The sequence below is a fragment of the Myotis daubentonii genome, chromosome 1, assembly GCF_963259705.1.
Source record: "Myotis daubentonii chromosome 1, mMyoDau2.1, whole genome shotgun sequence".
NCBI lineage: Eukaryota > Metazoa > Chordata > Mammalia > Chiroptera > Vespertilionidae > Myotis > Myotis daubentonii.
In genome coordinates this window covers 110,503,138-110,526,695 of record NC_081840.1, presented here as the reverse complement: position 1 = coordinate 110,526,695, position 23,558 = coordinate 110,503,138, and the positions used below count along the sequence as shown (strand labels likewise).

The window sequence follows — 23,558 nt, the reverse complement described above, 5'->3', positions numbered from 1 at the left end:
GAATTCTGAAGAGATATCTCAGCTGTTGGGGGTTGCCACTGAGAACTCTGGGGTCTAATCCCCATGCTGAGCACCCCAGTAGAGAGCACCAGAACTGAGAAGGGTACCCACGTAACATCTGGCTGTGAAAAGCAGCAGGGTTGCTGTCTGCCAGGGAGAGACTGCTGGAAATGCAGGCATGCTCTTAAAGGGCCAATGCACAAAATTCCCTGTGTAGCTACCCACCTTGTGCTCCAGCAGAGGGAGGGCAGAATGGACTGGAGCTGTGTGAGCAGAAACCAGGATCGGGGCTCTGGGGTTAGAGCTCAGAGGTTTCCTGTGCTGTGTCGTTCCTTCACACTGAGGAGGTCATCTTCCTCACACAGATATTTGTTATACAGGCGGCCTTGTTTGAGGGGAAGAGAGTAGATCCGTCCTATTGGAAAACACCTTGCCCCACAGTGTGGGGTGGCTAAGGCCCATTAAGAGACTGAGAATAACAATAAGCCTCCAGACAGAAGCAATTGCCCACCCTGTTGAAAAAAACTCTTGCCACACCTGTGGATGATTGCCTGGGGGCAATCCAAATGGAATCCTATCAGTCTGTAGGCAGAGATGGTCTCTGGAGTCTGTGAGTCATTGCCTGATCTAATTAGTCAGAAATAGCATCTGACACTGGCCTGCATTAGAGATTGAGAGGCTAACTCTACCTAATACAAAGTCACAAAGCCAAACAGAAAGAAGAAAACCCAAGTGAAGGAACAAGAAAATTCTCGAGAAGAAGAGATAAATGAAATAGAGCTAAGAAATTTATCTCATATAGAGTTCAGAATAATGATGGTAAAGATGCTCAATAGCATGAGAAAAGATATAGTAACTATGAAAACAGAAATAAAGAATGACATAACACAAATAAAGAACACATTGGCCCTAGCTGGTTTGGCTCAATGGATAGAGCATCAGCCTGTGAACTGAAGGGTCCCAGGTTTGATTCCAGTCAAGGGCATATACCTGGGTTACTGGCTCAATTCCCAATGCAGGAGGCAGCCAATCAATAATTCTCTCTCATCATTGATGTTTCTATCTCTCTCTCCTCTCCCTTCCTCTCTGAAATTAATCAATCAATATATATATAAAAGAACACATTGGAAGGAATACATAGCAGATTAGGGGAAGCTGAGGATTGAATCAGTGAAGTAGAAGACACAGTTGAAAATAATCACTCAATCAGAGAACCAAAAAGAAAAAAAAAATTTAAAAACAGGAGGATAGCTTAAGATAGTTATGGGACAGTGTGAAATGTAACAATATTCAAATAGCAGGTGTGCCAGAAGAGCAGAAGAGGCAGAAAGGGAGAAAGGGATAGAAAATGTGTTTGAAGAAATAATGGAAGAAAACTTCCCTAACCTGGTAAAGGAAAAAGTCACACAAGTTCAGGAGGAACAGAGAACCCCAAGCAAGAAGAACCCAAACAGGCCCATGCCCCAGCACATCATAACTAAAATGCAAAATTAAAGACAAAGAGAATATTAAAAGCAGCAAGAGAAAAGAAAACTTACCTACAAAGGAGCTCCCATAGGCTGACACCTGATTTCTCATCAGAAAGTCTACAGGCCAGAAGGGAATGGCATGAAGTACTCAAGGTAATGGAAAGTAAGGATCTGAAACCAAGATTACTATCCAGCAAGGCTATCATTCAAAATAGATGGTCAAATAAAGAGCTTCCCGGACAGACAAAAAAAAAGGCTAAAGGAGTACATTACCACCAAGCCAGCATTACAAGAAATGCTAATGGGACTACTGTAATGTGAAGAAGAAATAGAGAGAGAAAGCTAGGCATACAGAATTAAAATGGCAATAAATAAGTATCTATCAAAAATAACCTTAAATGTATTAAATGCTGCAATCAAAAGGTATAGTGTAGCTGAATGGATACAAAAACATGACCCAACTATATGCTTTCTAAAAGAGACTCACCTCAGAACAAACGATACACAAAGGATGGAAAAATTTTTTCCATGCAAATGGAAAAGAATAAAAAGCTGGAGTAACAATACTCATATCCGACAAAGTAGACTTCAAAATGAAGGCCATCACAAGAGACAACAAAGGTCACTACATACTAAAGGGATCAATCCAACAAGAGGATATAACCCTGGTAAACATATATGCACCCAATATAGGAGCACCTAAATATATAAATAGAGGATTTTATAAATATATATATAAACTACTAGCCCAGTGCACAAAAATTTGTGCACTCGGGGGTGAGGGTGAGTGGTGGGGCCAGACCCCTCCGCCTGACCTGCACCCTCTGTCATGTTCCTGGACCCCGGCCACTCCTGGCCTAGGCACAGGCCTATAGGCTTGGGGCGGCCTGGCTCCCGAGGCCCCATTTTATCAAGAGAACAAAGTCGGCGTTAGTTACAGCCCTCACCGAACCCAGTACAGTGCATCTGTGCATACAACTGCCTCGTTCATGTGCCTGCTTCGCCCTACTGAATTACTAACATCTTGAGGACATAGATCTGTCTTATCCTGCTTCACCTTCAGTGCCTGACCTGGTACCATGGACCTGAGAGGGTTTGCTGAGTGAGTGAATGAGTGAATGAGCAAGCAGCTACCTGTAGGGATAGTCTGCACTTCACTCTGGGCTGCCTGACGCAAACCCTGGGCAGTTCCAGCCCTGCTCCCAGCGGCCCCACTCTCCTCTCCCAGCTGCATAGTGTGCGCAGGGCAAAGGCGGCCCGGGTGTGCGTGCTGGCAGATCAGTGCATTAGCACCCGCCAACCCGGGATCCCCGTGGGAGGGCCGTTTGTGGGCGCAGCTGGTGGCGGATGGGTGCATTACCACCTGCCAGCCATGAATCCCCATGGAGGGCCATTTGTGGGTGTGGCCATTGGCGGATCGGTGCATTAGCACCTGCCAACCCGGGATCCCCAGGAGAAGGCCGCGTTTGTGGGCTTGGCCAGTGGCGATCGGTGCATTAGCACCTGCCAACCCAGGATCCCGCGGGAAGGCCGTTTGTGGGCGCAGCTGGTGTCTGATCGGTGCATCAGCACCTGCCAACCCGGGATCCCCTGAGAGAGCCGTTTGTGGGCGTGGCCAGTGGCCATGGGTGCATTAGCACCTGCCAACCCAGGATCCCGCGGGAGGGCCGTTTGTGGGCTAAGCGGGTGGCTGATCGGTGCATTAGGACCTGCCAGCCACGCATCCCTGCGAGAGGGCCATTTGTGGGTGTGTCCGGTGGTGGATCGCTGTGGTCCCGCGGCAAGCCCTGGGTTGGGTCCCATAGGGGCTGCCTGCCGCCCCGGTTGCAGATAGCAGGCTCAAATGGCAGAGGGGCAGGCGGGATGGCGCTGTCCCGCCCTGCCTGTAGTATGCAAATTAGCTGCCATCTTTGTTGGTGGTTAACCGACATCTTGGTTGGCAGTTAATTTGCATATCACCCTGATTAGCCAATGGGAAGTGTGTTGGAGGAACGGTTAATTACCATGTTTGTCTATTATTAGATAGGACTAGAGGCCCGGTGCACAAAAATTTGTGCACTTGGGGGGAAGGGGGGGTCCCTCAGCCGGCCTGTGCCCTCTAGCAGTTTGGGACCCCTCGGGAGATAACGACCTGCTGGCTTAGGCCTGCTCCCGGGTGGCAGAGTGCAGGCCTAATCCCTAGGTGCAGCCCCTGGTCGGGCTCAGAGCAGGGCCGATTGGGGAATTGGGGCGCCGCCCACTGTCATGCACAGAGCAGGGCAGATCAGGAGGTTGCGATGCCACCCTCAGTCACACTCAGGGTAGGGCCGATTGGGGGGTTGGGGCACTGTCCCCTGTCACACTCAAGGCAGGGTCGATGGGGAGGTTGCGGCGCCACCCCCTGTCACGCACAAAGCAGGGCCAATCAGGGGTTGGGGCGCTGCCCCCTGTCATGCACAGAGCAGGGCTGATCAGGGGGTTGGTGAGCTCCCCCCTGTCACGCACAGAGCAGGGCCCATCAGGGATTTGGGGAGCTCCCCCCTGTCACCCACAGAGCAGGGCAGATCAGGGGGTTGGGGAGCTCCCCCCTGTCACGCACAGAGCAGAGCGGATCAGGGGGTTGGGGCGCCACCCTCTTTCACCCACAGAGCAGGGCCGATCAGGGGGTTGGGGCGCCGCCACTGTCACACTCAGGGCAGGGCCGATGGGGAGGTTATGGCTCTACCCCATCACACACAGAGCAGGGCCCGTGGGGTGGGGGGGTGGGGGCGCCGCCCTCTATCACCCACAGAGCAGGGCTGATCAGGGGGTTGGGGCGCCGCCACCGTCACACTCAGGGCAGGGCCAATGAGGAGGTTATGGCTCTACCCCGTCACACACAGAGCAGGGCCCGTGGGGTGGGGGTGTTGGAGCGCCGCTCCCTGTCACACACAGAGCCGCAGGGCGATCAGGAGGTTGGGGAGCTCCCCCCTATCAGGCACAGAGCAGGGCTGATCAGGGAGTTGGGGCGCCTTCCCCTGTCAGGAACAGAGCAGGGCCGATAGGGAGGTTGTGGCCCCGCCCCCTGTCACACACAGAGCCACAGGGCGATCAGGCGGTTTGGGCGCTGCCCCCCATCATGCTGATCCCGGTGCTGGGAGACCTCGCGGCTCCGCTGATCCCGGTGCTGGGAGGCATATTACCCTTTTACTATATAGAATAGAGGCCTGGAGCATGGGTGGGGGCTGGCTGGTTTGCCCTGAAGGGTGTCCCGGATCAGTGTGGGGGTCCCCACTGGGGTGCCTGGCCAGCCTGGATGAGGGGATGATGGCTGTTTGAAGCTGGTCACAGACCCTTCAGGGTGCGGGTCCCCACTGGGGTGCCTGGCCAGTCTGGGTGAGGGGCTGAGGGCTGTTTTCAGGCTGGGACTGAAGCTCCCAACTGCTCCTTTTTTTCTTTTTTTTTTTAAATTTATTCTAAGCCAGCTTTAGCTCTGAGGCTCCAGCTCGTAGGCCTCCGCTCCTGAAAGCAGGTATCTGGTTTGTTTAGGTTCTACAATCGAAACTCTGTATCAACTCCAGGTCTGAGATCCGGGCTAGCTGAAAGCTGGTTTCTGGGGTTTTGTTTAGCTTCTATTTTTGTAACTATGTTTCAAACTGCCAGCTCAGAGGCCTGCAGGGACAGGCCGGGAACGTTGGAGTCCTCCGTCACTGAAGCAAGCAAGGCTCATGTTAGTTTCAAGCTGCCTGGCTGCCGGCCGCCATCTTGACTGGCAGTTAATTTGCATATCGCCCTGATTAGCCAATGGGAATGATAGCAGTCGTACGCCAATTACCATGTTTCTCTTTTATTAGATAGGATAGGGGACTTTAAGGGAGAGACTGACAACAATACAGTCAGAGTAGAGGACTTTAATACCCCGCTGACTTCACTGAATAGATCTTCCAGACAAAAAATTAACAAGGAAACAGTGACTCTAAAAGACACACTGGATCAGATGTATTTAATTGACACTTATAGAACATTTTACCGCAAAGCTGCAGAATATACATTTTGTCATACGCACATGGATCACTCACAAAGATAGACCGCATACTAGGACACAAAACAACTCTCTAGATGTTCAAGAAGATTGTAATCATATCAAGCATCTTCTCAGATCACAGTGGAATGAAATTAGAAATCAACTACAGTAAAATCACCCCAAAACATTCAAACACATGGAAGCTAAATAGTATATTAAACAATGGCTTACCAACAAGATTAAAGAAGAAATCAAAAACTTCCTGAAAACAAATGAAAATAAACACACCAAAAACCCCAAACCTCTGGAACACAGCAAAAGCAGTCCTGAGAGGGACATTGATAGCACTACAGGCCTACCTCAAAAAATGAGAAAAATAAGCAATAAACTATTTAACCCTACGACTTAAAGAACTAGAGAGAGAACAATAAGAAACATTCAGAGTAAATATAAGGAAGAAAATAATAAAGATTACAGTAGAAATAAATGACATAGAGACTTAAAAAAAAAAAAAACAGTATAGAAAATCAATGAAACCAAGAGCTGGTTCTTTGAAAGGATAAACAAAATTGATGAACCATTAGCCAGACTCATCAAGAAACAAAGAGAGAGGACCCAAATAAGTAAAATCAGAAATGAAAGCAGAGAAGTAACCATTGACACCACAGAAATACAAAGTATTGTAAGAAAATACTATGAATAACTGTATTCCAACAAGCTGGACAATGTAGACGAAATGGACAAATTCCTAGAAAAATACAATCTCCCAAGACTGAATCAGGAAGAATCAGAAAACCCGAATAGGCCAATAACAACTGGATTAAATAGAAACAGTAATCAAAATCTCCCAGCAAATAAAAGCCCTGGTCTGGACAGCTTCACAGAGGAGTTTTACCAAAAATTCAAAGAACTAATACCTATACTCCTCAAACTGTTCCAAAAAAAAAATCCAAGAGGAAGGAACCCTTCCAAGCTCTTTTTTTGAGGCCAGCATTATCCTAATTCCAAAACCTGATTAAACACTACAAAGAAAGAGAATTATAGGCCAATATCCCTGATGAACATAGATGATCAAATCCTCAACAAAATATTAGCAAATCAGATCCAGCAATATATTAAGATCATACACCATGACCATGTGGGATTTATTCTAGAGATACATGGGTGGTACAATATTTGCATAACATTTAATGTAATACATCACATAAATAAATTGAAAGACAAAAATCACATGATCATATCAATGGACACAGAAAAAGCATTCAACAAAATCCAACACCCATTTATGATAAAACCTATCAGCAAGTTGAGAATAGAGGGAGAATATCTCAACATGATAAAGGCCACATATGACAAAACTACAGCGAACATCATACTCAATGGGCAAAAACCAAAACCATTTCTCCTAAGAACAGGAATAAGACAGGGATGCCCTCTTTCACCACTCTTATTCAACAAAGTGCTAGAAGAAGCAATAAGACAAGAAGAAGAAATAAAAGGCATCCAAATTGGAAAGGAGGAAGCAAAACTCTCATTATTCACAGATAGCATGATATTGTACATAGAAAATGCTAAAGCAAGCATGTCAAACTCAAAGGTTAACACAGGCCACATAAACAAGGTTTAAGTTTATGTGGTCCACAAAAAAACAAAAGCTTCAATTTTCATAGAAACGTAGGTTTATTTCGATAGAGACATGCTGAATACAAAGGTCTAAAATAAATGAGTAATGGTTAACATAAAATAATAGAACATTTTAATAAAAATTAATATTTTATCTCGAACATTAACTTACCAGACACTGAATAACTGCACAAATTAATAAGCGTAATGCAAATAAACCTATTTTTCTTGTTCTCCGAAAGCGTAATATTTCCTGTTGCGCACACCAAACAAGTCAGTACAAGATTAATGACATGGCAATCGGCTGCTAAAATATTCGCTGCTAGTATTAGTGGGGAGAAATGGTGCATCTGCACATAAGGCGCATAAGGGAAATGAAGGCAACACGATTATAGTAATCAGTCATTAGTGAACATTGTAGTTCATTATTAATAATTATGTATAACAGAATATTGTAAAAATTAAGTTATGAAATTTTTATTAAAACGTTTCTTTTGCTGGGCTGCAAAAATATTCATTGTGGACATATGCAACCCATAGGCTGTGAGTTTGACATGCTTGCTCTAAAGACTCCACCATAAAACTACTAGATTTAATAAATAAATTTGGCAATGTAGCAGGATACAAACTCAAAACCCAAAAATTGATGGCTTTTTTTAAAACACCAATAATGAATTCTCAGAAAGAGAAATTAAACAATCTCATTTACCATTATAACAAAAACATTAAGATAACTTAGGAATAAACTTAACCAAGGAGGCAAAAGCCCTGTACTCAGCAAAGTACAGTATGTTGAAAAAAGAGATAGAAGAATATATAAACAAGTAGAAGAATATACCATATTCATGGATTGGTAGACTCAACATCATTAAAATGTCCATCCTACCCAAGGCAATCTACAGATGCCATGCGATTCCTATTAAAATACCAACAGCATATTTCACAGGTCTAGAACAAATACTCCAAAAATTTATATGGAATCAATAAAGACCCCGAATAGCTGCAGCAATCTTGAGAAAGAAGAACAAAATTGGAGAAACCACAATACCAGATTTCAAGTTACACTACAAAGCCACAATAATCAAAACAGCCTGGTACTGGCACAAGAGCCGGCATATAGATCAATGGAACAGAACAGAGACCCCACAAATTGACCCAAACCATTACCCTCAATATTTGACAAAGGAGAGCATACAGTAGAGTTAAAAGAGCCTCTTCAACAAATGGTATGGGGAAAATTCGGCAAATACATGCAGAAAAATGAAATTAGACCACCAACTTACACCATACACAAGAATAAACTCAAAATGGATAAAATACTGTAAGTTGTGAAACCATAAAAATCCTAGAAGAAACCATAGGCAGCAAAATCTCAGACATCTCTTGTAGCAATGTTTATGGCTATATCTCCTTGGGCAAAGGAAACTAAGGAGGAAATAAATAAATGGGACCACATCAAAATAAAAGGCTTCTGCACAGCAAAACAACAAAATGAAAAGGGAGCCCACTGTATACGAGAACATATTTGGCAATGATACATCTGATAAAGGGTTAATATCCAAAATATATAAGGAACTAATACAAATTAACAAAAGGAAGAAAAACAATCCAATTTAAAAATGGGCAAAGGATCTAAATAGATACTTCTCCAAAGTGGACACACAGATGGCCAAGAGACATATGAAAAATGCTCAAAGTCACAGATCATCAGAGAGATGCAAATTAAAACAACTATGAGGTACCATCTCACACCTGTCAGAATGGCTGCCATCAATAAATCAACAAATGACAAGTGCTGGCGAGGATGTGGAGAAAAGGGAACCCTAGTACTTTGCTGGTGGGAATGCAGACTCATGCAGCCATTATGGAAAACAGTATGGAGATTCCTCAAAAAATTAAATATGGAACTCCCATTTGACCCAGTAATCCCCCTTCTAGGATTATATCCTAAGAAATTCAAAACATCAATCAGAAAGAATGTATGCATGCCCATGTTCATAGTAGCACAATTTACAATAGCTAAGATCTGGGAACAGCCCAAGTGCTCATCAGTAGATGGGTGAATAAAAAAGCTGTAGTACATTTACGCCATGGAATACTATGCAGCAATAAAAAGAAGAATCTCTTACCCTTTGAGACAGCCTGGTGGGACTTGGAGAGTATCATGCTAATTGAAATAAGTCAGTCAGAGAAAGACAAGTATCACATGATCTCCCTCATATGTGGAATGTAATTAACAAAATAAACTGTTAAACAGAGTGGATCCAGAGACATGGAAGCAAGGAACAGAGTGTGGAATCTTAGCGGGAAGGTGGGTGAGGGTGGGTGTGTGGGAGGTAATTGACCAAGGACCTTTTATGCATATATGCATGGCCCATGGATACAGACAATGAGGCATTGAGGGCCTGGGGCTGGGGGGGGGGGAGGGGGTTAGTAAGGGGAAAAGGGGTACATATATAATACTTTCAATAATAAGTAATTATTTTAAAATAAACAAACAAAAAACAAAGAAGACAGAATTTTAAATGTTATTTAATTTAAATTTTTATTTTTTTTATTGTTCAAAGTATTACAAAGAGTATGTTTCCTTCCCCCCCCCCTCCTTGACATTCCCCCAGCCTCCCCTACCCCCCAGTGTCTTGTGTCTATAGGTTATGCTTATATGCATGCATACAAGTCCTTCGGCTGATCTCTTACCCGCCCTCCCGCCCCCCAACCCTCCCTGGCCTTCCCTCTGCAGTTTGACAGTCTGTTCAATGCTGCTCTGCCTCTGTATCTATTTTTGTTCATCAGTTTATAATGGTCTTTATTATCCATAAATGAGTGAGATCATGTGGTATTTTTCTTTCATTGACTGGCTTATTTCACTTAGCATAATGCTCTCCAGTTCCATCCATGCCGTTGCAAATGGTAAGAATTCCTTCTTTTTTTACAGCAGCGTAGTATTCCATTGTGTAGATGTACCACAGTTTTCTAATCCATTCATCTGCTGATGGGCACTTAGGCTGTTTCCAAATCTTTGCTATGGTAAATTGTGCTGCTATGAACATAGGGATGCATATATCCTTTCTGATTAGTGTTTCTGGTTTCTTGGGATATATTCATAGAAGTGGGATCACTGGGTCAAATGGGTGTTCCAGTTTTAACTTTTTGAGGAAACTCCATACTGTCTTCCATAGTGGCTGCACCAGTCTGTATTCCCACCAGCAGAGCACGAGTGTTCCCTTTTCTCCACATCCTCTCCAGCACTTGTCGTTTGTTGATTTGTTGATGATAGCCATTCTGACAGGTGTGAGATGGTACCTCATTGTTGTTTTGATTTGCATCTCTTGGATGATTAGTGACTTTGAGCATGTTTTCATGTGTCTCTTGGCTTTCTGAATGTCCTCTTTTGAAAAGTGTCTATTTAGGTCCTTTGCCCATTTTTTGATTGGATTGTTTATCTTCCTTTTATTAAGTTGTATGAGTTCCCTATAAATGTTGGAGATTAAACCCTTATCGGTGATAACATTGGCAAATATGTTCTCCCATGCAGTGGGTCTTCTTGTTGTTTTGTTGATGGTTTCTTTTGCTATGCACAAGATTTTTATTTTGATGTAGTCCCATTTGTTTATTTTCTCTTTAGTTTCCAATGCCCTATGAACTGTATCGGTGAAGAAATTGCTTCAGCATATGTCTGAGATTTTGTTGCCTTTGGATTCCTCTAGTATTTTTATGGTTTCCCATCTTACATTTAAATCCTTTATCCATTTTGAGTTTATTTTTGTGTATGGTGTAAGTTGGTGGTCTAGTTTCATTTTTTTTGCATGTATCTGCCCAATTTTCCCAACACCATTTATTGAAGAGACTGTCTTGACTCCATTGTATGTTCTTGCCTCCTTTGTCAAATATTAATTGAGCATATTGGTTCGGGTCGATTTCTGGGTTCTCTATTCTATTCCATTGATCTATATGTCTCTTCTTGTGCCAGGACCAGACAGTTTTGAGAACAGTGGCTTTGTAATACAGCTTGATATCAGGTATTGAGATCCCACCTACTTTGTTCTTCTTAAATTTTGATTTTAAAATGGAAGCAGTATAAAATATATTCCCATTAAACTCAACATTATTGTTTTTATGACACATTTCAATTTAACCATGGAAAATCAGTGTCTGAATTGAGATACGGTGTGAGTTTAAAATCCACATCATATTTCATAGACTTAGTTTACATTAAATATTTTATTAGTATTTTACATTGTTTACATGTTGAAGTAATGTTTGACCCATTAAGTTAAATAAAATATTAAAAATTTATCACTTTTTGTTTTTAACATGTGTCTACTAGAAAATTTAAAATTACATATGTGACTCAAATTTCTACTGGACAGCACTGATGTAATGCATCCACATTTTTTTACAGTCTTATAGTATTCCATTGTATAGTGTACCATACTTTGTTTAACCAGTCCTCTATTGATGCATATTTAAGTTGTTTTCAGTCTTCTACCATGAAAAATGCAGAAATACTTAACCTAGTCCAGTGATGGTGAACCTATGACACGTGTATCAGAGGTGACACACAAACTCATTTTTTTGGTTGGTTTTTCTTTGTTAAATGGCATTTAAATATATAAAATAAATATCAAAAATATGTCTTTGTTTTACTATGGTTGCAAATATAGAAAAATTTCTATGTGTGACATGGCACCAGAGTTAAGTTAGGGTTTTTCAAAATGCTGACACGCCGAGCTCAAAAGGTTCACCATCACTGACCTAGTCCATGCATCACTTCATACATATACAGGTTGATCTGTGAATGAATTCCCAGTATTGGGGTTGCTGTACTAAAGAATAAATGCATTTGTACATTTGATATTGCCAAATTGCCCTCCATAAGAGCTGTACCATTTCCACTGCCCCAGCAAGGTGTTTGAGTGCCAACTCCCTATGTACTACCATTTTAAACTAGATCTACAGATTTTTTATATAATAACTAGAGGCCCGGTGCACAATTCACACACCATTGAGGTCCCTTGGCCTGGCCTGCAGGATCAGGCCAAAACTGGCTCTCTGACATCCCCCAAGGGGTCCTGGATTGCGAGAGGGTACAGGCCAGGCCGAGTGACCCCACCAATGCACAGTCGGGGTGGGGAGGGACACGAGAGGTTGGCCAGCCGGGGAGGGACTGCAGGAGGGCTCCAGGGCGTGTCCAGCCTGTCTCACTCAGTCCCGATCGGCTGGACCCCAGCAGCAAGCTAACCTACTGGTCGGAGCATCTACCCCCTGGTGGTCAGTGCATGTCATAGCAAGTGGTTGAATGGCCTTAGCATATCACTAGCATATTACGCTTTGATTGGTTGAACAGAGAACCGGTCACTTAGCATATTAGACTTTTATTATATAGGATAACCAAATCTCTCTTTGCTAATTCCAAGAGAGTTTTAAGAAGAAATCACAAATAGTTTGCCTAACTTCATTGTGTATTAAAAATAAGAAGTCACCCTAGCTGATTTGGTTCAGTGGATAGAGCATTGGCCTGTATACTGAAGATTCCCGGGTTTGATTCAGGTCACGGGCACATGCCCAGGTTGCAAGCTCCATCCCCAATAGTGGGTGTGCAGGAGCAGCCAATCAATGATTCTTTCTCATCATTGATGTTTCTCTCTCTCTTATTCTCCCTTCCTTTCCAAAATCAATAAGAATATTTTTTATAAAATTATTTTTTAAAAAAGAAGAAAACGAACTATTGATGACGAAACTCTTAGAGTCAACACTTTACAATTGACTCTTCTTTCTAATGAAAATGTCAAGGTATTAACCCTACACTGTTTACCTGGGCTATAAATTTTTATGAAAGTTTTATCATAGTCAGATTTAGGAATGGAGATTTTGTTAGGGTTCCAGTGGATAAAGGACAACATTTTCTTTTGTTTTCCAAGACTGAGAGATTTCCCGAGTTTCTGCAGCAGCTGTCCCTGGGCTGGGGAGACTGACATTACCTGGTAGAAAGGCAGTGTGCGTGCAGGTTGTACATACTGTCAGAGTACCAGTTTCCTGTCAGTGTATTTGTTTTACTAAATGCTAACCATATTCAAACTTAACAGCCTGCTTAACTGAGGAAATCTTCTGACAACATAATTGGAGTTCATTAGCTGCCATAATCATTAGAGTCAATTCTATTTACTTTATTAATAAGCTACAGAAAAAGTTCATCTTTCCGTTAAGATCCAACTGTTGTCCAGCTTTCGAGACCTGTGTGCCCTCTACTACCCTTTGCCTTTTATGTTTGTTTTTCTCAGATTGAACTAAACACTCAGCATCTGATCTACAAACAAATTGCTTCAACTTTCTGTTTATAGGAATCTGACAATAAGATTCTTATGAAGAGAAAACTCACTGTGTAGTTAGAATGTGTCAGATAAGTTAATAAATTAGCATAATGGAAATCCTTGGCTTTTAGGAACATAAACTCTTCTTTTGGCAAATCCTAGAGGAACAGAGAATATTTACAGCTAGTCTGACCACAGACATTTACTATCTTTAATAGTTTGTTTTCAATATGGAAAGATCAAGAAAAGAAATAAAAGGTGAGACTATACATGTTGATTGTGCAGGAAGAGCACTGGGGTACGGGGACATATGTATCAAGAGATCATCCCGGCAGTTGGGATACTAAGCCATCTCTGTCCACACATCTCTCTCTCTATATATATATATATATAAGAGTCTAAGCAACGGAACGACTGGTCGACCAGTCGCTATGACACACACTGACCACCAGGGGGCAGATGCTCAATGCAGGAGCTGCCCCCTGATGGTCAGTGCACTCCCACAGCCAACCTCCCGCAGTCCCTCCCCCTGGCAGCCAACTTCCCAAGGTCCCTCCCCCTGGCTGGCCAACCTCCCGCAGCCCCAATCAGCCCCGATCGCCAGCCAGGCCGAGGGACCCCACCTGTGCACGAATTCATGCACTGGGCCTCTAGTTATAGATAAATAACCACACAGCTTTCTGCACTACAGCTACTCTTCACGTCCCTTTTCCCTTTTATTGCTAATTTTGTTAATTGTTTTGTTTCAGGAAGGGTTTTCACTCATTGGTAGCAAGAACTGGTTGAAGATTGTGAGACGCATGGATTGTCTATTGTTTGGAACAACGATAAAGGCAAGATGCTGTGTGGCCAACTGTTTTTAAGCAAATGACCACACCCTTCTCATTTTCTGTGTGCACATGGGGGATGTGGGAGTTTCTTGCAGCAGGCGAGATGGTACTGGAATAATACACATGTTTAAGAACGGTTAGCATCATGAGCAGAACATGAAACAAGGGCTGTAGAAAGGCAGAAGCCAGTTAGTAAGAGGATGTTAATGAGGAGTCAGGCCCTGTTTTGGAATTCAGTGGGTAAATAAATGCTGCTTTGGGGAAAAAAAGAAAAGATATTGTTTTTTACTTTGGTTTATTGACTTTATCCTATATAATAAAAGGCTAATATGCAAATCAACCGAACGGCAGAATGACCGGTCTCTATGATGCGCACTGATCACCAGGGGGCAGATGCTCAACACAGGAGCTGCCCCCTGGTGGTTAGTGCTCTCCAACAGGGGGAGTGCTGCTCACCCAGAAGCCCTGAGCTGGGCTCACTGCTGGCGAGCACAGCGGCAGTGGCAGGAGCCTCTCCCGCCTCTGCAGCAGTGCTAAGGATGTCTTCCTGCCAGCTTAGGCCCGCTTCCCATGGGGAGTGGGTCTAAGCCATCAGTCAGACATCCCCGAGGGATCCCAGACTGCGAGAGGGCGCAGGCCAGCCTGAGGAACCTCCCACCCGAGTGCACGAATTTCGTGCACTGGGCCTCTAGTATATTAATGTTGAACCAACAGATTCTTCTTTTTGCCTTACCTGGCAAAATGTATCTTTGGTGTTTCTTGCCTTGGGTAACTCTAGTTAACCAGGTATTCTGTAATAAATGACGTTTGTTTAAATTGACAAAAGAAGTATTTTGAAATAAAATTTTCAATCTTTTAACAACAATTTAATATAACATAAATCTTGTGATAATAAAGATTATATTTCTTTTCTCTCTGGCTGAAATAAATAGTTTGTATAAATTCTGCCTATTTGTACTTACTTTTGTCCAGGAATTCTGATCAGAATGGTCCTGGCAGATTGGCTAACAGTTGACACATAATTCCTTTTTCCACTGATTTTTAGAGAGAATGAAAGGGAGGGAGGGGGAAAGACAGAGAGAAAAAAACACAAGCATCAATGTGAGAGACACATTAATGGGTTGCCTCTCTCAAGGCAGGGCAAGGAAGAACCTGTAACCCAGGTATATGCCCTTGATCAGGAATTGAACCCTAGACCTTTTGGTATACAAGCCAACATTCTAACCACTGAGCACACCAGCCAGGGTCATAAAACCCTTTTTAAAGGGACTTCGTTTCAAAGGAATAAACCCAAACCATTGTTCTCTTTACTTCTCACCCTAGTTAACTCGCTGAAGAAATTTTTTTATGATTTTGTCTAGTCTAGCTTTGGTTTCAAAGCAAAGGATCAAAGAAAAGCTTAGGTCCCTTTTCTGGTTAAGTCCTTTCTCTCTCCCCTGCCCTCCATTTCCTATAATAGAGTAATTCACTACTCAAGGTGGGGAAACTGCTCCATCTGGGGCTCTAGTGGTGATGGGAAACTTACAGATCTGAGTGACTAACCTAAAACCAGAGGGAAAAGCCCATTGAGGCCTCTGAGGCCTCCGTGGCTCCTCCTGTGTGGTGCTAGCTGGGCCCTGTGCCTTCCATGTGCAGAGACTGGAATGTCAGCCTGCAGCCTGTGGCTTCAGGCTCCATGTGCAGAGTCAGAATTGGGGGGAAACCTGACTTTCTTGTGAGTACACGAAGAGACACAAGTGTGAAGAGACAAGCACTTATCCTTAACTTCTGTTTCTTTAAGGAGTCTGTATAAAAGAGGATTTTCTATTAGTTGTAATAACTTGAAATTAAGTGTTTGAAGTAGGGTGAGAACATTTAGCATGTAAGTCACCACTTAACATACACTAATAGTAACTTCGAGCTAATCGCATAGAACCTGAGACTAACCCTGGGCGATTTGTTTAGCTTGCGGGTTTGATGCTGGTCAAGGGCATGTACCTCCATTGCAGGCTCAATCCCCAGCCCTAGTCTGGGTGCATGTGGGAGGCAACCAGTCGATGTGTCTCTCTCACATCGATGTTTCTCTCTGTCTCTCCCCCTCCCTTCCACTCTCTCTAAAAATAAGTTGGAAAAATACCCTTGAATGAGGATTAAAAAAAAGAAAGAAAGAAACTGAGAGTATGCATGCCTCTTTCCCTCTGAGCAAAGGGAAGCACTCACTAGAAGACCCTGCAGTAAATAAAGTGATATGACAAGGGTCACTTAGAATATAATAGGATGTTTCTCTTTCATATTTTTTCATGGCTGTTACTATATATTTGAAAACTTCCATTTTACAGCAAGTGAATTGAAAAGTCTTTTTGACTTTTTATTATGGCATAAAAAGAAATCTCATCAAGATTTTCAACCTAGAAATCTTTTTTGTTAACCCAGTGGCAGGTTTTCCATTGTACTATCCCATAGTACTGAGGATGTGGTGGAGATGTAACTCATTTTCAGATTTTTCCTGATGTACCTTGGTTTACCTTGGGTCCTCGTGCCGTGAAGTGGTGCTTATGGCTGCAGATGATAAACTCGAATTCTACCTGAGAATTTTACAGAAGGAAACATGCCGAGGCTCCAGTCAGGCTATCAGACATGAAGCCTCCCTCTCATTCCCTGGAACTCCATCCCAGAGAAACCCTGACTCTCCGAACCCCTTTGTATGTATGCCACATGGAGACACCACTAGACTAATACAATTGGTCTGAGGTTTTTGCCATTTATATACTTAATAATTATCTGTTTCTTACAGTTTTTCATCTAGTTATGAGGTATAATGTTTAATGTTATTTAACATTAAAAAGGTTATGTAATCTCAAAAGGTTATGTAATTACAGAATCATAGTAGAAATGGCTAATATAAAGTACTTCATGTAGATGTCTTCACAGAGTCTAAACCAGAGTGAGTCAGAAACATCTAATTGAATGTAAACAAGAAATCAGCTCAATTTCACAAATAAGATAGGTAGCATTACCAAAAGCAGAATGTATAGTTCTCCTATCAGCTCTTTTCCTTTTCTTAGGGAAAGTTTGCTTTCAGTTACTCTTGATAATTTGGGGATTATCCATCTAACAGAAAAGTGACCAAGGAAGTGAGAGGCACTGATGAAATAAAAACTACAAATGACTATAGTGTAAGAAGAATCTTCACCCTCACTGAAATCAGAGGAATGACATCCCAAGATAAAAATCTATGTTAATCTAATAGGTTAAAAAAATTAAAAAGAATACTAATCTCTGGTGTTGGAGAGTGCAGGGAAATGGGCATAAGGACTCTAAGGGTAGGAGGGTAACTGGTACTTTCTTGCCCCACGCAATTTGGCATAAGGCACCCAAATGCACGGATCCTTTCATCAGGCATTCATGTACAAAGATGTGTATGTAAAGTGCTTATCAAAGCTTGTATTTTATAATAGTATAATAGGGAAAAGGGCAGGAAATAAAATGTTTGTCAATAGCAGGTCAGTTAAAGCAATACTCTACCCATTAAAAGTAATGAAGTATACTTCTATTTTTATACTTATTGTGAAATAATTAGGTTACAAAAGAGTAGTGCAAAATGTTATATATATGACCTATATATATTGTGTATAATATATAATATATATATATGTGTGTGTGTGTGTGTGTGTGTGTGTGTGTGTGTGTGTGTGTATGTTCTAATATACCCTAATATAATCTAGGGTGAATGCTCCCTTAGCCATACATACCTCTTTCCCTCTAAGCAAAGGGAAGCACTCAATAGAAGACCCTGCAGTAAATAAAAGTGATATGACAAGGGTCACTTAGAATATATTGGAATGTGTCTTTTTCCTATTTTTTCATTGTTGGAGGGGTAATGGTTAACAGCTTACTTTTATACTTAAGGGGGAAATTACATGAATTAAAAAATGAAGAGAACCCAGCAATGGCAGTAAAGGGGTTGCAGGCCTATTCTGAAGGTGACAGCTGACCATGCCAAGGGTTTTCTGTAACCTAAATTACAGGGCTTTGCTTCATGGCTTCATCTAAACATTTAAATAGTGGGATTGTGAAGTGGAGAATCAGGGGGTTTTTGCTTACAGGAATTTACAGAATTGGCTGATTGTGGTTACATTTTCCAGTTAGCAGTGTGATTTATGGATTTAATCAATGGAAAATGTTGTCACTAAGTTAGCATCTGAATGTCTTCCCAGAAGAAATTGAATAAAAGTTCACAATACAGACGATCCCATTTGGGGTGACTTTTATGTAAGTTGACTTCTCTAAAATGGGCAGAATATTAGACTAGAAAAGAGGAAACTACTTCTCTTAAAATAATGGGTTTTTGTGGTTGCTATTGTTATAATTTAAAAAAATATATATATTTATTGATTTTTTTACAGAGAGGAAGGGAGAGGGATGAAAGTCAGAAACATCGATGAGAGAGAAACATTGATCAGCTGCCTCCTGCACACTCCCCACTGGGGATGTGCCTGCAACCAAGGTACATGCCCTTGACCAGAATCGAACCAGGGACCCTTCAGTCCACAGGCCGACGCTCTATCCACTGAGCCAAACCGGTTAGGCCTAATTTTTTAGCTCACAATCAAATAAAGTTGATGTAGTTTCAGATTCAAAAAATTTTAATTGCATTTCTCTCAAATTTGCTTATTTGCCAAGGGATGTAAGTCATGTAGCAGATTAAAGGCAACACGTGACTCTGTGTGGTTTGAGGGTGGGTAACCTGGCCCCTGTAAAGATAAAGGATGCTACAGCTCACTGACATGGCACACATTAGCGTTTAGCATCAGTCTGTCTGTCCCATCCCCCAGTCTTGTTTTTCAAATTCATTGACTTGTTTAACATGGCATTTACCTGGTTTGTTCTTTTATATACTCAGCTTAAAAAATTTTTTGTTGAGGAAGGAATATGCTGTATTATCTTCACTGATTTTTACTTCAGGAATTAAAAGCTATCTAATCTTTATTCCAAAGTAAGATAAGACATTGATCTTTTACTGCAGTCAGTAGGTCACCTCCTGGTCTGTATGAGATAGGCTTTTCCATTTTCACTAATATCTGTTCCCTGAAGGAAATGAATTTTAGTAAGAGGAACAGCTCCCAAAAGTGGGTAGAAAACTGGTTATTAGTTTTTCTATACCCACATCAACAATCTAGGGTGAATGCTCCCTTGTCTGTACCTCTTTCCCTCTGAGCAAAGGGAAGCGCTCACTAGAAGACCCTGCAGTAAGTAAAAGTACAGTGATATGACAAGGGCCACTTAGAATAACTTTCTATTTGTCAAACAGAACAAGAGTCGCATGTTCCGGGTACAGTTCAGTGGAGAGTCCAAGCAGCAGGCGCTGGAGCACTGCGGGAGCTGTGTGCAAAGCCTGGCCCAGTACATAACCGTGCAGGTGCCCGACGGGAACAGCCGGGATCCTGGCCCGCTGAGAGCAGGTGGAAGCGGCGGGGAGGGCTGTGTGCCGAGCATCCCACTGCAGCACCCAGTAAGTAGGCCGGTGTTGGCTGTACAAGAAACCTGGCAGGTCATACTCTCTGGGGGCCAGAATGACAGTGGAATTTGTCAAATCCATCAGGTTTGCAGGTTAAAAAATATCTAATGTTGAGTGACATTTAAATCGAAGGTTGATTTTTCATTGTAGCTACCTATAATCCTAGCAATTAGACTGGGAGTGGTCCCAGCTGCATTCTGGGTGTCACTCTGGAACACTGGTAATCAGAGTGTGATCCATAGATCCCTCCCTGAGACCTTTTCGGGAATCCACAAAGTCCAAGTTATCTTTGTATTTAATATATTTTATTGATTTTTTTACAGAGAGGAAGGGAGAGAGAGATAGTTAGAAACATCGATGAGAGAGAAACATCGATCAGCTGCCTCCTGCACATCTCCCACTGGGGATGTGCCCACAACCCAGGTACATGCCCTTGACCGGAATCGAACCTGGGACCTTTCAGTCCGCAGGCGGACGCTCTATCCACTGAGCCAAACTGGTTTTGGCCCAAGTTATCTTTGTAATAATATTAAGACATTATTTGCCCTTTTCACTTTGTTGGTATTTACATTAATGGGACAAAAGTATTGTGAGCAAAACTGTGGTCACCTTAGCACAAATCCAGGCAGTGGTACCTAACTGCACCACATTCTCTCCCGTCACTGGCAGTGAGAACACACACAGATGGGTGCATCCTACAGCACGACACTGTTTCAAGGGACAGCACTTGTGTGACTGTGCAGGGAGTAAACTAGCCTTTCTTAGGGGAACACCATCATTCCTGGGTATATGGTGGACATTTTCTCAAAAATGATTAGAGTGAGCCTGTCATTTCAGGAAAACAATTGATTGTATTTATTAACAATGATAAAATAAGCTTTTCAGGTGAAAATTCGAGTTTTGGATAACTTAGGCATTTGAGCTTCACAGCTCCTAACCCAGAAGACATTTTTGCTGTTGTTATTAATGGGATTTCTTTTTATAATTGCATGACAAAGTACTTCAACATTTGGAAGATCTGTACAGTTCAGTGAACCAATATTTTCCAAATGACCAAATGCATATAGTGCTAAAAAATCACGCATGGGTAAAGGATCTATTCGAAGTGCAAGATAGATCAGTGGGTTTTAGTATAACAGAACTCATTGCTGTGATTTCAGACTGTGTGTTGCAACTACTAGTAACCTTTAAGAAACTATCACTTGTTGAATTTTAGTGTCATATTAAAGAATGTCCACAACTATCTGAAAAGGCTATTTTAAAACATGTTTGCCTTTTCCATCTACATATCTATGTGAAGCCAGATTTTCTTCATGTACTTCAACCGAAGACACACGTGTCAGCAGACTGAAAGCAGACATAGGCAGGTCCAGCTGTCTTCCAGAGCTAGACATTAATGAGGCTTGCAAAAATCATTAGTTTTGTTTTAGGAAATAGTTTTTTCATTTAAATGTTTTTAATATAAACAAACAATGCATTCATTATTTTTAAACAAGTTAATCAATATTTAAAATTGTTTTAATTGCTGACATAAACATTAGATGTAACTCAAACAAAAGCTGTTTGAGGGCCTGATTTTACTAGTAAGTGTGTAAAGCGATCGTGTCATCGAAAGCTTGAGCATCGCTGTTACAGACTTTCTCCCTGGAGAGCACAGTCCCAGACGCTGTTGGAATAAGATCTACCTCTATTCTAGGGATGAAATTTCAGCTTCAAGCTTGGTTTTTTTCTTACTTTGAGAAATAATTTTGCAAACATGGCTTTCCAAAACTTTATCCTGTTAGTTCCCCTTAGACTCACTGGACTGAAACAATTCATTTCTGCTGGTTTATCACTAAATCCTTATCATTCATGATTTATCTAGGGTGAACATTTGTCAGCCTTTTCTTTAAGGATGTGCTGTATGACTTCCTCTCAGATATGTAGTTTACTGAGTCAGATTTTGGTTTTAGAATTCTTTCCCTTTATTTGTTTCTGCGTGATCTTTTCTGTGATGTTGTCAATGCTAAAATTGCTTTTCTCACAAACCGTGAATCTAGTTTCAAACATTGTGCCTCATTAGCTCCTGTTAAGAATCCCCTCCTTACAAGTAGGATGGAGTGGTTTGTTATAAGGTGCTTTATTACTTATGATCCCTTGCCCTTTAAATAGATTTCCTTTTGAGTCAATAGATTTCATTGACCAGTCATTAAGAGTCAGATTACAGTACCCAGTGCATGGGCTATAACCGGAACCAAATAGGGTCCCAGAATTTGGGAACTATGTCTGGAATGCCTTATAAAAGTGATGAAGACAAATCAGGCTACACAATTATACTATCTAATAAAAGAGTAATATGCAAATTAACCATCACTCCACGACAAAGATGGTGGCGCCCATAGCGGCCAGAGCAGGATGCTGGTGGTGTCGCCCTGGTAACATGAGCCCAGCGTCTGCGCCCCGGCTGTGCGGAGGGAGAGGAGGGGCCTGGGGCCAGAGGCCAGGGTGAGGGACGCTGGCGTTGTTGCAGGCTGGGCTGAGGGACCGACCCCTCCCTCGTACATGAATTTCATGCACCGGGCCTCTAGTCTGAATATAAAGATAAAGCATCACTGTAACATGCAGTGACAGAAGCAGACTGGGCTGTGAGCCCCAGCAGCAGGAGACTCCAGGGCTCAGATTTTAAAGGCTGGTCCAAATATCTAGGTAGAAACATCCCCAAAGTGGCTGGAACCATTTCGTATATTTCCTCAATTCTCTATTCAGGGACTGCTGAGCTGTCGTTTGGTGATCCGAGTAGATGACAGTACAATGCTGTGCAAAGACTATAGGTTTTGAAATAAAAATGAATCTAGGTTTGAATCATAGTTGCGTGATCTGATCTCATGTAAGTCACTGAACCTCATCTGTAAAATGGGAGAGTTGAAACGCTCTATCTATAGAAAACACTTAGTATGCTACCTGTCAGTATCTAATATTTCCATGATTACTATTATTGTTAGTACTCTTCCCTTTCAGAGCTGCCTTCCTCTGTAAATGAACACATTAGCATCCTGGTCAGTTACCAAGGGTCAGCACTGAATCAACAGGGTCGTGGTAAGATAGTCAGCTGCAGAGAAGGCAAGAGAAAGCCACAGGTCACTTCAACAGAGTGCAGATCCTTGTAGCTTGCCTAAAGATGCCTGATTCATTGAGTCCCTTCACTTTTTGTTCCATTTTGATTTTAGTGATCTTTAGTTTCTATTTGTTCTTTCCTTCCTCTCTGTTCCTCCAAAGTTCTTGATGCTTCCAGTTCTACTTTCCTACTAACACCTACCAACTAGCAACAGACAGCTTCCTTACGGGACAGGAAACAAAATTTGGCACCTCTGACTTCTGGCAGCCAGAACATGCTGGTGATAGGCAGAGGTGCCTTCCAGAGAGGTCCTTGCTTTCTCTATGACACCACCAGCTCACACCTGCAGTGGGAACACCTGTCTGGAGATGAGCACTGCAACAGCCACAGGATCCAGAGCCAGACCTGCAGACCTGTGGCTAGGAGGTTGGAGTGGAGGGGCTTGCGTACATTTTTTTTTTAATTAAATCTTTATTGTTCAGATTATTACATTTGTTCCTCTTTTTTCACCCCATAGCTCCCCTCCACCCGTTCCCCACCCACACCCTCCATCCTCAACCCCCCCAACTCTGTCCTCATCCATAGGCGCACAATTTTTGTTCAGTCTCTTCCCGCACCCCCCACACCCCATTCCCCCCCAAGAATAGTCAATCCACTCCCTTTCTATGCCCCTGATTCTATTATAATCACCAGTTTATTCTTCTCATCAGACTATTTATTCACTTGATTTTTAGATTTACTTGTTGATAGAT

The 23,558-nt window shown here is 42.2% G+C and overlaps 1 protein-coding gene across 2 annotated transcripts in view; it reads left to right on the top strand.

Annotated features, from left to right (window-relative positions):
- REC114 (REC114 meiotic recombination protein) overlaps positions 1 to 23,558 on the top strand; it is a 158,295-nt gene that overhangs the window by 128,793 nt on the left and 5,944 nt on the right. Inside the window, exons 3-4 of one of the 2 annotated variants that reach the window (XM_059657651.1) lie at positions 14,135 to 14,218; positions 19,506 to 19,706. In XM_059657651.1, coding sequence (XP_059513634.1) covers positions 14,135 to 14,218; positions 19,506 to 19,706 — 285 coding nt within the window. The remainder of the gene's footprint in view (positions 1 to 14,134; positions 14,219 to 19,505; positions 19,707 to 23,558) is intronic. The other variant, XM_059657642.1, reaches the window with a different exon arrangement.